We start from the raw sequence: 19414 nt of genomic DNA on the forward strand, positions 1-19414 counted from the left end.
TATGTTGTCAGGGGGGGCCCACACAGGCGACCACGTCGACAGTAGAGGGGACTGAAGTAGTGGACAGACTTTTGCTTGATTTATTAGAGATCTGCCTGCTCAGCAGCAGCCACTGGGAGGACAAGACAGAGAGGAGGAGGAGGAGGAGGGGAAAGATAAGTGTCAATCTGTTGAAACTTGTTTGGGAATTTGAGGAAGGAGGGGAGAGACAGAGAGAGAAGCAGCAAGAGGGAAAAGTAAGGAGAGCTCTGGCGTAAACATTAAGTGTTTCACAAGAGTTAAACTATTGAGAGGAAATGGGCAGATTTATCTGAAAACGGAGAACATTTGTCAGCCAGATGATGTGAATACAGGGAATTAATTCTTGTGTGTTGTGCAATCTCATGTGTTTGAGCTGAGTTGGACCCAGGGGGGAGACCACATATCTCCCCAGGATAAAACACTCAGGTGAGCTGCTTTACTCTTTATTTTCACAGATTTCAGATGAACTATTCTACTGTAAATTGCTTCTGTTTTGAACACAGAGTTGGAGTTGTGGTTTACATGTTACATGCCGTGCCTATGTGTCACAGGCCCTCACTTTCTGAGAGACTTCTCTTGGTATGCTGCGCTTTGCAAGTCTGTGCTGCATTCTTAGAGAACTGTAAGAGGGTGTCACCTTTTCTCTGGCAGATATCTTACTTTTTCTACTCTAAAGTTATTAAACAACCAGACTGACCTGTAGCTTTTAACTCCAAAGTACGAGTGCTGCTATTTGACGAAATAAAATCAGGGAATAGCAGACTGAAAACATGGCTACGTTGATAGATAGATAGATAGATAGTAACTTTATTGATCCCGAGGGAAATTCAAGAAAAGTTCTCTCGAATAAACGAGATGACTACTTCTTTGTTGTGTGGAAGAAGTAACCATATCTATAGGATATAACTATACAAACACACTAAACCTTCCCTGGTGAGGCAGGAAGAGCACAAAATAGACAAGAAGCACGAAAAAGACGTGAAAAACATCGGAGCAGCTGAAAAGACTGCCGTTCGCTCCGGCGCCGGGAGTGATTGTAAGTTGTTGCAAACTAGCAGCAATGTTAGAGAAATATAGTTTTCCAGAGTATTCTTACTCAATTCTGTGACATTATCTAAGTATGTAAACATTTGCAAACCTCCTCATATTGCTTAATTTGACCCTTTGACTCTTAATGCCTGATGTAACTGATGACATGGACTGTTGCTGTCTTTTAGGTTCTCCAAATTATGATACAATGGGGACCAAAAGACCCAGCTGCACCGTCTTTGACACTTCATCTAACATAAACACATCTGACCGCAAGCTTCAGCCAGGTGGAAAAATCTCCCGGGAACCAAGTCCCAGGCCAGCGATGACCGCCCAGTCGGAGCGAGAGAGAGACAGCAACCGAGAGGAAGACTGTAGGAGGGAGAGAGAAACGGAGAAAATGAGAGACAAACCGAGATACAAAGATGTGGACCCACGGGATAAATACTACGAAAGAGACAGAGACAGAGCTCCTGCACCCCGGCCGAGAGAGGGAGAAAGAGAGTGGAGGGAGAGAGAGAGGAGGCAAGAAGGTGACAGAAGCAGAAACGGGAGGCCGGTGTCACATCTAGAGCAGACTGTGAGAGGGGTGGAGAGGGGGATGAAGAAAGGCGACACATTTCCCCGAATGAGCAAAAACAGCGCAGATCGTGGCAAGAGAATGGCGACCACCACCAAGGTGGATGAAGAGAGAGCGGAGAGGAGGCACAGAGATAGGCCGAAAAGAGTAGACCAAGACGACTGGGAGAGAGAAAGAGAGAGGGCACAGCAGAGAGAGAGGTACAGAGAGGGGGGAAGAGATGATGTCCGAAGCAGGGGAAAGGAAGAAGGAAAACGACCTGTAGAAGATGAGAAATCCCGAAAGAGGGAAAGATATCAGGGGGCTGATGTTGGTTTTCAAGACAGGAGAAGAGAAGTGGGTGATCCGCGTGACAAAAGAGAGAGGGATGCAGCTAGAAAAAGAGAAAAGCCGAGGCCTTACGTGGGAGAGAGGGAGGCCAAGGTGCCTTCTCCGCACAGAAGAAGATACGTCGACCCGGATAGGAAAGAGAGGGAAAAGGCGCAAAGGGGGGAGGGAAGGAGGGACACCAGGAGTGAAGGAGACAGCGACGACAGAGAGCAGAAGAGGGAAAGAGTGAGGGACAAGGAGATTCAAGAGTTGACATATAAACACAGCAGAAGTGAGGGGGACAAGCCGGGCACAACACAGAGGGAGAGAGATAGGGATAGGCAAGGACACAGAGACGAGGACAAGCAGAAATACAGAGACAGAGAGGTGGATAAATCCAGGAGGAAGGGAAGGGAGGAAGATAGGGAGAGGTACAGAGAGGCTGACAAGATAAGGGAGGAGGACAGATGGAAGGAAGGTGGGAGAGACATGAAGGATGACAGGAGAGAGGAAGACAGATACAGAGAGCACAAGCAGAGGAGAGGCAGGGAAACAAAGGAAAGAGAGGCCGATCCGAGTCGGGACGATCAGACAGGCAGAAGCAGCCGACCCCAGAATGAGACGACCCTTCGGCCGCCGCGAGCCCAGAGCAGCGGAGACTGGAGCAGCGACATGGACAGTGATATGAGGCATAGGAGAGGTAGAGACAGTTATGAAGAGAGGGAATCAGGGAGAGAGAGCACCGCTGACAGTGACAGAGACTTAGACGAGCAGAGGAATCCAGCTGCGGAAAGAAGTCAAAGGGAGGAAAAAAGAAGCGAGAGAGAGCAGAGAAGGATGTGGTTAGAGCCACAGAGGGGCAAGAATAGCAAAGACGAGTCTGTAGAAAGAGAGAGACACATGGGGGGGAAAGAGAGGACGAGAGAGGACGAGAGGAGCGTAGAGTGGGAAAGAGAGGGGCGGCGAGTAAAAGAGGAACCAGATGAGAAGTACTTGGACCACAGAGGAAGACATGAGCACAGGGGACACACAGAGAAGGAGACAGAGGGTGTAAGCGTAGATGAGGAGGAGGTGGGTGAAGTCTGGAGAGAAGAAGATAAGGGTGGAAGGGAATTGTCTGACAGCGCTGAAGGGGTAGAGGGAAGCCGGCAGAGGGATGCAGAGGGAGAGAACGTGACAGATGACACGGAGGAGAGTGACAGAGAGGAAGAGGGTGGCAGCGAAGGAGGAAGTGACACAGGGTGGAGGCAGGACAGAGACAGAATGCCGTCAGGAGAGGACGGCTCTGTGTCCAGCGGCGGAGACGGGGAGGACGAAAGAGAGGAAGACGAAGAAGAGAAGTTTGAGGACTGTCCGGAATTCCCGGAAGCTGCATATGATGGCAACTCACCTGTTGACATCGAGGGAGACAAGGAGAGTGCAATAGGAAAAGAGGATGAGGAGGAAGAGGGGAGGGAGAAGTATGTCTTCTGTGTGATTGGGCAAACTTTGCTCCGACCCAAAGAGGTGTCACCGTCACAAGTTGATCACACGGGAGGAAACAGTGATGCACAGCAACCTCATGATGACCTGACTAGATATGATGAACATCCGATCATCAACAACACAGAAAGCAGGAGTGACGCCACGGGAGAAACGACTGAAGAGGACATCAGATACAGAAAGGGAATGAGGAGCAAAGTGGAGAACCCGTACGCCGAAATAGGGACGATTAAAAGAGACTCACGGACTGAAAAACTCCTCGTAGAGTGGCGAGAGAAAAATCAACACGGGGTGGAAGGAGAGAAGGAGCAAGTGAATTTTGAACAAATTCAACCCTTCTTGGAGGAAGGAATTAACAGCGGAGTGATGAGTCCAGAGGAGGTGGAGGCCATTCGGATCCGAATGAGTGGGGCGTGGATCATGTACGATGAGCCCAAGCGGCATTCCCAAGCCCCCCACCTTAAATGGGCCAAAGATGTGGTGCGGGAGATTCTGGGACGCTCGGAGGAAAAGGATGTTGATGAAGACCAAGGGGTCGACCAGTGTGGGACAGCGATGGAGAACGACAAACAACAGGAGGACGCTGAAGAGGTGCCTGTTGTTAGGTTGAGAAAGCCCAAACAGCGCTCAGAGCCAGAGCCCGAGCTGGAGGAGGAAGATCTGCTGGAGGTGGATGGATTGAGAGGTATGGGTCAGAGCCAAGCTGACATGCATGCTGACCAGTTCACAGTTATGCATGGTGGTGACACACCTACACACACTCATGCTGACACACTGTTAGACACAGAAGGGAAGGAGGATCACAGGATGGACAAAGACACTGGTCAGCTTCAGTTAGAAAAAGCAACTATAGAGGTGAAGATTAGTGAAGAAGAGGCAGGTGATGAGGTTAAATTAGCAGAGATGGAAAAAGAGACAAGAGAGAAGGAGGTGGAGATGTATTTATCTGTGAGCAACACGCTGTACAAGCCTAACAGCTGCCCCATTCTTAACTATGAGACAGAGTCTGAGCTCCTGGTTCCCTTCAGAGAGGATGGAGGCCAGGCGGAGGAAGACACAACGAGTGGAAGTGAGGAAGAGAAGCAGGGAGAGGAGGAAGGGGGTACTGCGGAGGAGGTGGGAGAGGATACAGAGGTGGATGGCAGAGGGGTGGAGGCGGTGGCAGAGAGGAAAACAGCAGGGGTGACTGTGACGAGCAGCGTCAGCTTCAGAGATTTGGGTCCAGGGGCTCGATTTCGAAGAAGGGGGATCCGTAAAACCACTGAAAGAAAGAAGAACGGAGAGCTTGTAGAAGTGGAAGAAGAGGAAGAAGGTGGTGTTGGAAGGGACCGCAGAACCAGAATATTCTCTATAACAGGTAAAGGAAGAAGATGGAGGCGGGAGACACTGTCTGTCTAGTTTCTCATCAGTCATCTAATCAAGGTTGACGTATTTCAGACTAGACTGCCCACAGGGGAAGCACTTTCACTTGAAGTTTGATTTTTCACATGAACAACTTTAATCAGAAAATCTTCTCGTCATATCCTTTGTCTCGCCACGTGAATGCTTCTTGCATCATTTTGTTGTCATAAAACCAAAATCGAAGGCAAAGACATCACCAGTGGGCTTATCTGATCACACCCTACACTGGAAAATGCGTCACAGTGTTGTGGTGTACAGGTAGTGGGAGGAGGTAGTGGAGGAGGAGAATGTGAGGTAAACAGAGGCATGAGCTAAAAGGCTTGAGTTGATTCTGCTTTGAGGCATAACACGGGAAGCACGAGATTTGGAAACACTAATATTTTCTGTAGTTCTTCTCGTAGCAGGGTTACTAACTAACTAATGAACTAACAGTCATTTAATTTATATATTACCTATTTACCTATTTATTTATTTATTTATTTATTTATTTATTTATTTATTTATTTATTTATTTAATTTATTTAACTGTCACCGTAGTTCACGGTCAAGTATGCTGTTGTATGATATTTCGACGAATGGATACTTTCTTATTCCAGATGATGAGGATGATAAAAGCAAAAGCTGGGGAGAAGTGGAGCTGAGGTAAGTGAAACAATCACACACATGTTAGAATACAGTGATGGTCCAGATGTGTCCACTTCTTTAATTTTTTGAGTTTGTAATTGAGTGTCCCTGATATTAAAAACTGTCTTAGTTTATCACTTAGTGTCAGGAAGGTCACTGAAATGTTGAATCACTCAATAGAGTCCTATTTCTGTTTATTCAAAGCAAATGTTGCACACTGAAAAGTCATTTTAGACAGTTAGTCGACTCTTTCTACCACTCGTTATGGTTATAAATAAATTGTTGTTCTTGTGACTCTTTCTTGACACTGTAGGAACGTTTTGGACACAATCGACAGACGGAAAAGGAATTCAAAGTTCTTCAGTGAGTATTTTTTTTTTATTCATTCAGGTCATGCAGCTTAATAAAAGTATAATATGATCTCTTTAAAATCAAACATACCGAATTGCCTGTTTCCAAAATGTGTTGTTGCATATGACGTCTTTTACAATCTGACTAATTTATTTTTTTGAAATCACTGACAGTTTTGTTTCAGAGTAAATCTTAAGACTGATTATTAGAAAAGTCCCTATAGGTGTGACGTGTCTTCAGATCAGATCTACACTTTCTGTGGTCGGGAAAAGCATGACGCGGTTGAGCATTTCCCTTCAGCGTGTGTGATTCACCACTGGCTCACTAACTGTTTATCTCTTACTCTGAGGATGTTGGCTCAGAATTTAAATGAAACACACAAATGAAAGGAAACCTGAGCAGTCCACTGGTGGCTCATACCATTTTAAAATGATGTTTTAAACAACCTAAAATGGCAGCGGGTCCCTTGGCCTATGATTCACATGAATATTGCAAGGAATGGGGCAGGAGTGTGTGAGTGCGTGCGTCTGTGCAAGCCAGAGACAGGTTTCTGCATGTATTCATATCTCCTAACTCGAGGCAAAAACAGCTGCCTCCGTATTCCAACAAGTATGTGTAAAAGGAATGTCAAATGCAAACAACTCCTTTTGGCTAAAACTGTTCCTGTCTCTATCTATCTTCTTCCCTTTGCTTCCTTTATTTTTAAACGTTGTCTCTCTGTTCTTCCTCTCTTCCTCCCAGATGCTGCCCAGCTCTACCAGCAGTACAGCGAGGCTGCCCAGAACTTTGAGATCCTGCGTCAGGCTCGCTCCGATGTCCTCTCAGTGTGCGAGGACCCTACCGCGTCTCCTGCTCCCTCGCCTCCTCCGGCCCGCAGACCCCTTCCTCCCCTACCTCCTGTCCCGCACCCTCACTCCCTGTCCCACACAGGCTCCATCACCAGCATCAAAAGCTTGCCTGTCCCTGAGCCCCCCAGGAGCGGATGCAGGTCTTCCTCCCCACGTCTATCTATCGCTCTCTCGCAGTCGGCCACGTTGTGGCGGGAGCTGCCGGGGGTCAGGAACAGCGCTGAGCTTGAGGAGCTCACAGAGGACGAGAGGCGACTACAGGAGGTAAACACATCTTCTTGATGCACATATAAAAGTCTAACTTATTATGCTTTTGTGAGTTTTCCCCTTCAGTGTGTTATATCGTTTTTGTGCATGTAAAAGGTCTACAAAGTTACAAAGCCCAAAATCCTCGCCAAAGGGAGTTACTCTCCCCCGCAGAAACACTGCTCCTGAACTGCCTGAAACGCCTTGCCATTTCTTCTGTAACATGGTGATGTCATTAAGTAACACGTTTTCATAATACCTGCCTACTGCCTAGTTTGGCAGACCCTCAAACAAAGCTAGTTAGAATGGAGCTGGACCGGAGTCTGAAGAGTTTGGTTCGGTCGACCAATATCACAACAGAGTGGGCCAGTTGACCAATCAGAGCAGATTGGGCTTTTCGGGCAGGAGCTCAAACAGCGCGTTTCAGACAGAGGGTGAAAAGAGGTGTTGCAGCACAGCCGGTATGAGAATAGTAAAGTGTTTTTTGAACATTAAAGCATGTAGACATGTTTTAATAGAAAACCAAAATACAAATATGCACCTGAAAATAAGCATAATAGGTCCTCTTTAATACAGCTGGTATGAAGGTTTTTGCCTTCTGATTCCCTGAATTTGAGGTTGTAACATTTTTCCAGTAAATTCAGTCAGTTATTTCAAATCTCGCCAAATCATGTATTTGCACTTCCATGGAAACTTACTGGTACAACATCCCCACCTCATGGAAAATCAGGAAAGTCCTCCGGGCAATTAAATGCCAAGGATACTCTTTCACTTTCCCTACAGCTTAACTACCTTCAGCCTTCCTTCAGCTTGTATGAAGGATTTTGATCTTGATTATATTGGATTTTTTTTATTACATTTTAGCAGCTAAAATTGTTCCTATTTATGTAAAGTAAATATTAAGCGGTGTAAGAATCAGTGTAAAGGTTTCTGTTTCATTCTCTGCAAAGTTACTGGCGCAAAATTTTCGCCTCAGTGAAATTCAGAAGAATGTTCTGGTTAACTTTTTCACTTATCTGATGACTCTAAAATGCATCTGTTTCCATGTAAAAATGTAAATCTGCTTATTTAGCACTTACAAGTGTCCAGATGGTTTTGGGGCGTCATTTCACATCAGCAGCTTCTCTAATGTTTCATTTCATGGTGACTTCTGTGAAATGGATGACTTACACGAATCACCTTTGCACTGTTATTACATCACACCTCAAACTGCTAAAATCATGTGTAAAGATTCAGTCTTGCCACATCCTAGAATAACCCTCCAGTGATCCACTTTTTATTGTCAATCCCTCGCCAGAAGACGTACTTGCGCAAACCTACTGTGATTCTCTGGTAGTGTAGGTGTTTCCTTTTCATACCGACATGTGTCTGAGCTGGAAACACTTCTACTCATTGTGAAATCTTCCTCCTCAGTTAGTTACATTCTTGTCAACATACCCCAGCCTGTAGAGAACTGTCTACAGCTGGGCCCATTAGCTATGATTTACTGTGTGGCCAGTACGTTTTATAGCTTACTCAATGTTTTAATCTTGTTTCATGTATTTTTCCTTTTAGGTGAGATTTGAGGTGGTGACCTCAGAGGCGTCATACTGCCGGAGTTTGGACATTGTCGTTGAACACTTTGTCAAGTGCAAACAGCTGGGGTCGCTGTTGGCTACTCAGGATAGGAACTGGCTGTTTTCCCGGCTTGCTGATGTTCGTGCCATCAGCCACAGGTCAGAAATGTTAAACATTATTATTAGATATATGAAACATGAAACATTAAAGGTACAGTGTGTAGGATTTGACGGCATCTAGTGGTATGGTTGCAGATTGCAACCGACTGAGTACCCCTCTGCTCACTTCTCCCTTTTTCAAGACAAGAAGGTAACGTGAGCCGCCAAGTGTAAAACCGTGGTTAAGCCATTCGCCTCACTCAGAGGTCATCCTTACCATGATAACACTTCTTTAGGTGCAACGGAAGTCAGACGGTGGCTAGCGGTACCACTCCCTATGTAGATATGAAGGGCTCATTCTAAGCTAATGAAAATACAACATAGTTATCAATATTATATTCCATTTCTGCTATTGGATACCCCAAAATGTTACACACTGTCCCTTTTAAAGGATTATCAAGCCTGTTTGTGTTGTGCAGGTACAATTTCACAAATCAGTGAGAGAAATAAGCTTAGAATAATGTTTTATGATTTTTGTTTTAGCTTTTTATCGAAGCTGGAGGAACGGGTGGAAGATGACATCATTCACTTCCCCGTGTGTGACATCATCGCTCGGCACTGTCAGCGCTTCAAAATGGTTTATGTGCCCTACCTCACCAACCAGTCCTATCAGGACGCCACCTACCAGAGACTCATGTAAGCCATTCAGTCAAGCTTTTGTGTTTAGCTATTGTCTGTATTCTTTTTTTTTTTTTTTATATATATATATATATATGTATATATATATATATAATTTATGCATTCAATTTCTCTTTTTTTCTTTCAGGAATGAAAATCCAGGGTTCAAACGGATTGTGGAGAAATTAGAGAGGAGTCCTGTTTGTCAGAGGCTTCCTCTTCGTTCCTTCCTCGTCCTTCCCTTCCAGAGGATCACAAGAATTAAGCTGCTGGTCCAGGTGTGTGTTTGTGGATGTTTTCTGAAACAGCAAAGGTTGATGGTTCACAACATTTGTTTGTCTCATTTTAACATTTTAACACACTGCTTCTGTACAGAACATTGTGAAGAGAACAACTCCTGGTACTACGGAGGCGACTCAGGCCATCAAGTCTCTGAAACTTCTGGAGAAGGTACAGTAACATCCCCTTTTCACTTTACATTAACGTAGGATAGCAGTATTTTAATTTATTATCCTGGATATCTTGAAGTGCTTGATGACAAACCGCTCTTTTCTTTCATTCATCTCTCCTTTAGCTGATTCAAGAGAGCAACGACAGCATCACTCAGATGAGAAGCATTGAGTCGCTGGTCTGTCTCAGTGCGAAGGTGGACTTTGAGTGCAGGGTAAGTAACGACTACTAGGGATGGGAGAAAATCAATGGGATCACATAGTGATGATATGATTATAACATGTTATTGTTTACCAAACCTTATTGTCCAAATTATTGATTTCATGCAAACTGTAATTAAAAGAAAATAAGATGATGACGGTTTTGTGTGGAGTTTTATCTGATAAACAGATGAACACAGTTAATTACATTGAACATTCATAATTATTTTACATATGATTTTGCATATTGGTGCCTTATCATGATTTATCAATATTTGAAAATATTTTTTATAAAATATGAAAATTTTAAATGAATAAAATATTTTATATATTTTTTATATTATTATATATATGTTTTGTATTTCATGGCATTGATTTTACCCATCATTTCCAGCACTAATAAGTAAATTTCCATGTGTTTGTAGTGATGCTTATGGAATCTACAACAAAATAAATAATGTGACCAAATGATCTTAACTCAAGGTCCACTTACTAGCTTTTCAACTGCACCATCAGGGTCTTCATCAGTGGATGGAGTTAACTCAGTTGTCATGGAAATGGCTCATTTGGCATCCCCATGATCTACAGTCATGTGATAGCAAGTGGTCGCATATATAACAAATATACAACTGACTACGAGAAAAGGAGCTTGAGTTAGGATCATTTTGTCAAACCTTATTTCAAACTGTGAAAAATTAACTCTCACGCTCAAAAATAATAATATGCTGTCATTTGTCTCTGTGTTGTTACAGACTCTTCCTCTGATCAGTCAGTCTCGGAGGCTGGTGCGGGAAGGGCCGGTCACCGAACTGATGGATTTCTCTCTAAAGGAGACAGAGAGGAATATTTATTTGCACCTATTCAACGACTACTTGCTACTTTCACTACAAAAAGAGTGAGTCAACCAACATGTAATATTCAGACAATTCATTACCATTTGGTACATCCTGTTTTCCTCATATCCGCAGTCTTTTATCATCCTTGCAATCTTATCACAATATTTCCTTCCGCCATCTCATTTATCTTTTTTGCTTTCTCTGCTTCCAGAGGGGGAAAGTTCACAGTAATAGACCACGCTCCTGTATCAGACCTGCGTGCTGAGAACTGTCGTGTCAAACTGCATTCCCTCCAGAAGAACCTGTTCCGGCTGCACCTGACGAGCAGAGCCCTGCTGCTACGGACTGACACACAGTAAGAGACTTATACAGCGGCAGCAGGGAATGCCTGTATATCAGATGTCACATCACAAAGTGGGAAAAGTAGCAGAAGATAAAACCCATCTTTGCTTTTTCTTCCTTCAGGAGTGATAAGCTACGTTGGATATCTGCTCTTTCTCGGCCGCATCCTGATATCGATTTCTCTGCTGCACAAGGTGAAGCATGCTACTTGGTTTAGACATTGCAAAGTGTTAAGATAGTTGGTCAAAAGCTGTGTCTGAAATCCCTGCCTACTTCACTCATTCCCTACATAATAAACGGGTGCATTGTCACATGAAAGTAAACAAAGTGAAAGATAGTATTGTCGGATTTTCAGCAAAAGCTGTTACATGGTAGTTTGTCATGTTTAACTGTTAAAATTGTGCATACATTTTACACTTACATTCGGTAGGATAAAAGGTGGACGGTATGTAGTGTATGCAGCAACGGGTAGAAAAAAAGATGTAGTAATCTAATGCACCTTGACCTCCTCCCTATGCGGCGTCCTCTGCTCTTTATACCTCCTGGTTCACAATTACATAGATTGCATACAAATTGATTTTGTCCTGACCATCATGAAAAAAATATGAAATTTGTGTCTATGTACACAAATCAATACATTAAATTTTGTGACTATTTTACAAACTGCTATCTATATTCATGTCAGCATCTTAGTTGTAATTACGAGAAGGATATGGGAATTTTTATGGGAAAGTTTTTCTTATTTTGTTTCTATGAATGCGTGGAACACACAGGTGTGTTCAAATGGCTGATTACACCTCAAGTCAGGTAGTTGGGTGGAGCTATGCTGGGGATTACATGATGTCACCAAACCCTAATAGGAGAGTGAGGAAAATGTCAGCGAAGCATCGTTTTTTGCAGACAGTCCTGTGAAGATGTTCACTTTCTGGTCTTTACATAGTTTTCATTAATGATCTATTTATGCCTGTAGGTCTGACTTGTCTCCTCTTGTGTCAACACAGATTTTAAACAGATGCAGTGTATCCGAGCTATTGTTTCCCATCAGCCTGATGAGGTGTCGTTGGAAAAAGCTGATATCATTCTAGTGCACCAACAAAGCAGTGACCGTAAGTCCACCACACTAGCTTTTCCATCATTCTCTTGTGGAAAGTGTCATTGCAATATATGCAGCTCAGAGAATAAGCATTAATTTATTTTTCGTTGGATTCTTTTTCCCTCCCAGATTGGGTAGAGGGAACCAGACTGTCCGATCGGCATCGTGGATGGGTGCCCGAGTCACATTTGGAAACCATAACCAACTCTAGAGTCCGGCAACGCAATCTGTCAGATGCCCTCAAACTGACGACGGCCACAGCTGCCATTTGACCAGGACACTCAGACGAAACAACGGGACGTCCTGGAGGCACCGTAAAGGATGGGACTCTGTTGTCTGCTTCAAACTGCTGAAAACTGGACTATATGGACAGTCTGTGCTCCAAATGTGGATTTCTGTCATTGAATTGTTCACAACAATGCAGCAACTGAAATGCTGTAAGAATGCATCTCAATGTAGCATTGGGTCTCACTTGTTTCACTTGGTGGAACAATATATTGCCTTTAGAGCAATGCGTGAACTGCCTGAAAGACATTAAGGACATTATGACTCTATTAACTGCTACAGTACATTACTGACACTGTGTGTGCTGTAATACATCAATAGACTGGTGTTTTAAGAGATTTTTTTTTAAAAGAGAAATCACCCTTTTCCAAGAAATGCTGTGTTTGGAAAATGTATTATTTTTTTGTGTATATTGAAGAGAATCTAAGAGTTGAGTGAATGGTGCATTTCTGTTGCAAAGTTAGCCCCTGCGTGCAGGAGAGCTGACCGAAATCATGCAAAATGTTCAAGATGATGATTCAAAGATGTACAGAGCTTACACAGTGAGGACATTTCAATAAATTTAGATTGGTGGAATAAAATCACTTTTGTGCAATTACATGCCTTATTGAGAGTGGTTTATTTATTTAATTATAGAAGATGTTTTTGGTAATTTATACATATAACAGTGACAAATTGTACAGTGAGCTAATTTGCTGTGAGTTATGGCAAGCCGTTATAACATTTAATAGCTAAGCTTGACTATCCGGAATTAACATTAGAGATATCTACAACCTAATTTTGACTAGTCGTAATTACATTGTGACTAGTCAGAATTCTGTAATGAGAAACCCCATCCACATGAGTGGCAAAAGTTGTTTGAATCTTACTAGTCAAAATGTAATTACAGATATCTAATATTAGAGTTTTGCCTAAGCAAAATAAAACTACAGATATCTTGAATTAGAGTTTTGACCAAGGCAAAATGATGTTGCGGATATCTCTAATGAATATCCAGTCTAGCTATTAAATATTAAAACAGCCACAAAATCTCACTTTAAACAACAATAAACTAAACCTTTTATCTTTTGCTACGCTGGTGGTCAGACGACAAATTTTGATTAGATGGAAAGATTGCATCCCTCCAATATTTGCACAATGGCTTAGAGATATGTTATATTTTATTAAGTTGGAGAAAATCCAGTATACTATTAAGGGGTCAGCCGACAAGTTTTCATTGATTTGGCAACCTTTTCTTAGTCGTGTTGATTTCTTAGACTCAGATAACTTTGTGGCTGATTAAAGTTTGATGTATGTGCGTATATATATATATATATATATATATACATATATATATATATATGGATAAAGGATATGTGTGTATATATTTGACCAGGAATATTTCAAACGACTGATTTGTCTTTGTGTTCAACTCTTCGGCTTAACTCCTGTGCTTGTTTTATGCATGTCAGTGCCCTAGATGATAGGGTGTACTGTCCTAGACCTCTAACAATTTAGCATGATTTATGTTTATTTATTTTATTTTATTTATTTATCTATTTATTTATATTTATTTTTGTACACTTGTTTTTTTTTGAGTGCCCTCTAGGTATTTTCATGGGTGGGGGGTGGGTGGGATATCTATCAGTCCAAACATGTTTGTGTAATGGATTGTCAGAGTTGTATTATCAAAATTCAGAAATAAACTCTGTTTAAAATATATATATATATCTTAGAACAGCCTGCTACATAGTGAGTCGCACGTGATTACTGCCATGTGTCCTGCTCGAGCTGTTGTTTACAGCAGAAAGAGAACAGAGCACGTCATGCACGTAGCCTGTCTGAGGCGTGTCCGTGTGGGCGTGACCCCATAGGGCGACAACAAGGGGTAGCGCTCATCCAATCAACACGCTGCAAATCTGCCTCTGCTTCCCTCTGATTGGACACATCCAGCTGTCAATCTACATACTCGTCTCTGATTGGTCACAGGATGTGATGGGCGGGGCAGGGTTTGTTGTTGTCGTTCAGCAGCAGACCAGTCCGACATCTTTGAACTCGTCTTTTTAAGATAATAATTATCAACCAGAGCGTTATTAAGAATCTTAACCACACAAGGAAGCATTGGAGTAAATCTGGATTTGTCGTGTTTTGAGTGACGCTTGTGTTTTGTGTTTTTTAAAGGTATGTAAACAGAAACGTATCCGTTAGATGTTAGCATCAGCTAGCTAGCACCACAAACAGCTAATTTCAGACACTTAGCCATAAAAACACATCCTTTACATGTTATACTATACACGTAGAGACGTGGGAAGTTAGTTAATCGTTTAGTTAGTGTGGTAGTTGTCTGTATCAGTCTGAAATGAAGGTTAGCTGATCTACTGTGCTGTTGTTGTGACAAGTGACGTGGCGTCACTTCATGAATCCACCATGAACCCGTGACCACAACAACAACCCACACAACCAGAGAGGAGGAGAAGAAGAAGTGTGGTGGCTGTTTATGGAGGGGTATTGTGTGCATTAGTGTTTTCATCGTTATAGCTTCACACTCCCTACCTCATGATACCGTTGTTTACTCCACCCACAGCTGGCCAGCTCAGTTGTAAACAGAGAGCTGTGGTCATACTGTTGTTTACTAAGGCTCCCTTCTTCAGTTACGCTATATACGTTTTATATTATGTCAATATAACTATATATATTCGTTACATAGGTTACTGTATATTCTCAGGATATTTTAATTGAGAATCAATTGATAAAATAACCAGATTAGATTATCTGTTTTTGGGGCCAATCCAGTAAATGATGTGGAAATAATGCCTGTCACAACTTCTCCTAGTCTAGGGGTCAACAGCCTTTACTATCGAAAGAGACATTTTAGGAGAAAAAAAAAATCTGTCTGGAGCCGCAAAACATTTGAGCATAGTGATGAAGGTAACACAGTTTATAGTCTAAGTATAAAGTATATAAATCTAATGCATTGAGGGCCAGAGAGAAAATGTAATACTGAGTATTAGGGCCACATTGAGGGGAAAAACATCTGAGATTCACAGAATAAAGTCATAATATTACGAGAAAAAAATCGGAATATTACGAGAATAAAGTCATATTATTACGAGAATAAAGTCTTAACTTGACGAGAAAAAAAGAAAATAACACGTAAAAGTACTACTTTATAATATTCTGACTTTATTTTCACATTACAACTTTTTTCTGGTAAACTTATGACTTTATTATCACAGTATTACGACTTTTTTTTCTCGTATTATTATGACTTTATTCTCAAAATCTCAGATTTATTTTTTTCCCTCAATGTGGCACTAATGCTCCATCGTATCATAGACCTACAACAATGATAAATACAAATGAAAATGTAAACTAAAAACAGTTATTAATTTCCATTTTTCCACTGGAGAGGAACTAAAGAGCTGTATGTGGCTCCGGAGCTGCAGGTTGCTGACCCCTGCCATAGCCGACTGTAATGTCTTCAAATGTTTAGTTTTGTTCGACCGAAAATCCAAACCACAAAGATAGAAAGATCAATTCAAATTGCTATAATAACAAGGAAAAGCAGCAAATCAATTTTCTTTTGAGAAGCTGGAATCAGAGAATATTTTTGCTTTTTCCCCCACTATTTTTTATTTAAAAATGACTTAACTGAAATTATCAAGATAATTGCAGATTATTTTTCTGCCAATTGACACAATTGATTAATTGATTATTGCTTGAAAAATCAAGGTTATTCACACTGACGCAAAAATCCTTTCAATCCAAAAAATGCCATAAAGCAGTCTTGCACAATTATACTAAAACTGAAACTCGTAGTTAATTGATTGAATCAGGCAGTTGAATCAATCAACAAAAAATAATGAATTAAATAAATTTAAACAACATTACTTAAATAGGTATTAAAGCAGTCCTTCTCATTGATTTGCAAACCTGCCCATAATGGCTAAATACAACCAGATATAGAGATAGCTACATTTGTGTAAACAATAATGGAACATCTCTTAAAGCAACAAATGTACAGCATTTCATCATACCACCCACGCGTTATCTCTATAAACAGATATTTGCATACATATGTGAATATAAATCGTTGTTAGATTGATAGCTGATGGGTTCCGAGATAGACCCATCCCTAATACCTCCTCCACAAAACACTTGATTAAAAGAGGCCTGCATCTCATCTTGCAATAAACAATGCTGTGCTCTTTAGGCGGTCAATATCACTTGTTGTCTGAGTGCACTGGTCAGTGAAGTCAGCCAGTGCTCCATCTCCTTTGTCCGCTTGGTAAATAATGCTATTGTGAGGGACTTCATGTTTCCTTGTGTTGTTTTCAGATGGCCAGTCAGTACCAGCGCTCAGTACCACTAGAGGTGAGGAGAGCAGAGGGAGAGAGAGTTCGGGCCAAGCATCCTGACAAGATACCGGTCAGTATGACACCTAATAACATGTTACATTTAATGCTAGTGACCAATTAAACTGGCTTAGGACGTTAACTCATCTCAACTGTAAAGTAGTGAGAATTTATTGTTTGTTGTTTTTGGCACATGAACACACTCTCTCTCTGTTAGTGATGACTGATTACTCTTGGGTCTTTTTAACCAGATCATTGTGGAGAAGGCCACCAGGTCACGAGCTCCTGAACTGGACAAGAAGAAATACCTAGTGCCGTCAGATTTAACAGGTGAAACACATGAACACATTCAAAAATTTCAAAAGCTCAGTTTTATTCTCTCAACACATCTAACAATCACACAAGCTAGCCCAATCTCACAGGTGTTCGATATGTTGTGCTGGCTGATTTATCGGTTACACAAGGCACCTGTGATTGGACGAGACTAATTCCAGTTTGGACGGCCGGCTAACGTGCTGCTGAAGCACCATCCAAACCTGGACGGATCAGTCAGTCGCTGTCAGTGATGCAGGTGGCAAACTGCGGTTGACACTAATCTGCCTGCCTTTTTCTCCAGCTCTGAATGTAGAAACGTTTTTACGGCAGACACATAGCAGGAAAAGCCCATTCCACTAGGTGTAACCTCGTCTAACCTAACCCTGTAATGTGCATCACTGTCATGGCTTACTGGAATCTGAGCCACCTTTAAGGTTATTCATTTTCACTTGCACATTCCTGCTATGACAAGTCAAAATGTCTGCTGTGAAAAGCCACGTTGGATAGCCAGACAATATGCTGCAAAGTGAAACTCTACGGGATCCAGGCTAGTACTAGTACCAGCTAGTTTCAGTGCAAATTGTTGTTTACAGCTTTTTTGGTCTTTATGAATGAATCTGGTATTGGTTCTCTTCGTAGTACACCTGTTTTGTTTTCTGTCTCAAGACTGACCAGTGACCTCGCAATATCCCACACTTGTTTTCTTACTCTTGAAATGACCCTTGCTGACCATCTCGTGCTCTCTCTTTCCTTCCTTTTTTTAGTGGGCCAGTTGTGCTTCCTGATCCGTCAGCGTGTGTCTTTGAGACCGGAGGAGGCACTCTTCTTCTTCGTCAACAACTCCCTTCCCCCATCCAGCTCCCCTCTCTCTGCTGTATATGAGGTAACTGCACCCATCCAGACACATGTCCACATGAGAATCCTCCCCAACACCCACCACCAGTACAAACATATTTACCCACATTTGCAGATCACTGTCCTCTTCTCTTTTTTTCAATATTTTTTATTGAATTTTAACATGACACAAATAAATATGCACTCTTTGACCAGGTAGTAATAATAATTAATACTCCAATACATAAAACATGAATAAATAAAATAATAATCATAATAAATAAATAAATAAATAATAATACAAAATAAATGCTTGCTCAGAGCTACGTAAATGCAGTTTCAGGTTACACCCAAACATGTTTCACCCTTCCCCTCTTGACACATCACACCAAAAATGTCTTCCAGGGTAGACAGACCTGCTTAGGCGGCGACGTTGCTTCGCATTTCCTGACCTCAGGAATAGCCTGCCAGTAACACCATGCACATAAAAAAAAACCCAGACCAGATTATTGGCACATTGTCATTCGGAAAGTGAAACCAGTAGTTTGTTGCGTACCAAAAAAAACAGTTTTTGTGTATTTTGATATTTTGGTAAAGGCTAACAAGATATAAAGCCAGCGTTTAGAGGTATTTTTTGGATATTAATTTGTTAAAAAGCTTTGTATTCCAAGTAATCAAATGAAGCTGACAGATAAATGCATTTATCATGTCCAAAATAGTGCTTTAGTTTAGCTTCTAGAGCAGTTTTATGTAGTTTGTGTGGGTGGGTCAGCCCATGTGCACACACTCTCAAGTACACTTGTTATGCTCATTTTTCTCTTTCTTTGTTGTTGTGTTCCAGGAGCACCATGAGGAGGACCTGTTTCTCTACATGACCTACAGTAATGAGAGCGTCTACGGTGCCTGAGGGAGGACAAAAGACTGGAGAGAGACAAAGAGAGAATGAGAGGAGACAAAGTGAGACTGTATGATGAGTTAAGGCTGTTTGTAATGCTCCAAACCACTATTATCCTCTATATTAGGTTTGATAAGTAACTACATGGTGGAAGGAAGGCTTCGCACAAGGCAGAGGGGTCGCTCGTAGGGTTTACCTCCGTCAGTATTTCGGGGTGAGCGTATTGCATAACAGTACACTTCAAGTTATGTTGATTCCTTACTTGGTGAAAGGGGAAGGGGTGAAAAGAAAGAATGAATGCACTTAAAAAGCAAGTTATTGAAATTATGATGAGAGCTCTCGTAATCTTTCTCAGTCATCTGTATTTAATGCAAATATTTTTTTTTTTGTAAATTAATATCATAAACTTTTGTGGAAAAATAAAGATGAAAATGCACACATTTCTGTTTCTGTATGTTTCTGTATCTCCCTCTGCCACACCCGGGGTTTTAGATGTCAATAGAAAAAGACGGAAATGAATATAGATAGTATAGAGTTACACCTTTTGAATCACACAATATAATGCTTAAAAAGCACACTGAGACAATATTCACGCACAAGTGCCTT

At 41.7% G+C, this 19414-nt stretch overlaps 2 protein-coding genes across 3 annotated transcripts; both read left to right on the forward strand.

The window, feature by feature from the left end:
• Window positions 1-13: 13 nt before the first annotated feature.
• Window positions 14-13030, forward strand: arhgef5 (Rho guanine nucleotide exchange factor (GEF) 5). 2 transcript variants are annotated; one of them, XM_037785470.1, is made up of 15 exons: window positions 14-447; window positions 1239-4778; window positions 5419-5464; window positions 5760-5809; window positions 6539-6909; window positions 8446-8606; window positions 9090-9242; window positions 9373-9502; window positions 9600-9674; window positions 9799-9888; window positions 10627-10769; window positions 10922-11065; window positions 11176-11246; window positions 12054-12158; window positions 12275-13030. In XM_037785470.1, the coding sequence occupies exons 2-15, from the start codon at window positions 1259-1261 to the stop codon at window positions 12415-12417; spliced, it is 5202 nt and encodes a 1733-aa protein (XP_037641398.1). In that variant the 5' UTR covers window positions 14-447; window positions 1239-1258; the 3' UTR covers window positions 12418-13030. The 2 variants fall into 2 exon arrangements, with proteins under 2 accessions (XP_037641398.1, XP_037641399.1); XM_037785471.1 differs by having other exon boundaries at window positions 1239-4106.
• A 1381-nt stretch (window positions 13031-14411) lies between these two features.
• zgc:92606 (uncharacterized protein LOC100000242 homolog) lies at window positions 14412-19248 on the forward strand. Its single transcript, XM_037785547.1, has 5 exons — window positions 14412-14590; window positions 16748-16837; window positions 17016-17094; window positions 17844-17962; window positions 18755-19248. Exons 2-5 carry the CDS (start codon window positions 16748-16750, stop codon window positions 18818-18820), a joined length of 354 nt encoding a protein of 117 aa, XP_037641475.1. The 5' UTR covers window positions 14412-14590; the 3' UTR covers window positions 18821-19248.
• Window positions 19249-19414: the final 166 nt, after the last annotated feature.

This window comes from Sebastes umbrosus, chromosome 11, assembly GCF_015220745.1.
Source record: "Sebastes umbrosus isolate fSebUmb1 chromosome 11, fSebUmb1.pri, whole genome shotgun sequence".
NCBI lineage: Eukaryota > Metazoa > Chordata > Actinopteri > Perciformes > Sebastidae > Sebastes > Sebastes umbrosus.

Coding starts and splice junctions, on each gene's coding strand:
- zgc:92606 (XM_037785547.1), top strand. CDS start 16,748: ATGGCCAGTCAGTACCAGCGCTCAGTACCACTAGAGGTGAGGAGAGCA. Junction 17,095..17,843: donor AGTGCCGTCAGATTTAACAG/GTGAAACACATG, acceptor TCCTTTTTTTAG/TGGGCCAGTTGTGCTTCCTG. Junction 17,963..18,754: donor CTCTCTCTGCTGTATATGAG/GTAACTGCACCC, acceptor GTTGTGTTCCAG/GAGCACCATGAGGAGGACCT.
- arhgef5 (XM_037785470.1), top strand. CDS start 1,259: ATGGGGACCAAAAGACCCAGCTGCACCGTCTTTGACACTTCATCTAAC. Junction 6,910..8,445: donor ACGAGAGGCGACTACAGGAG/GTAAACACATCT, acceptor TTTTCCTTTTAG/GTGAGATTTGAGGTGGTGAC. Junction 8,607..9,089: donor GTTCGTGCCATCAGCCACAG/GTCAGAAATGTT, acceptor TTTTTGTTTTAG/CTTTTTATCGAAGCTGGAGG.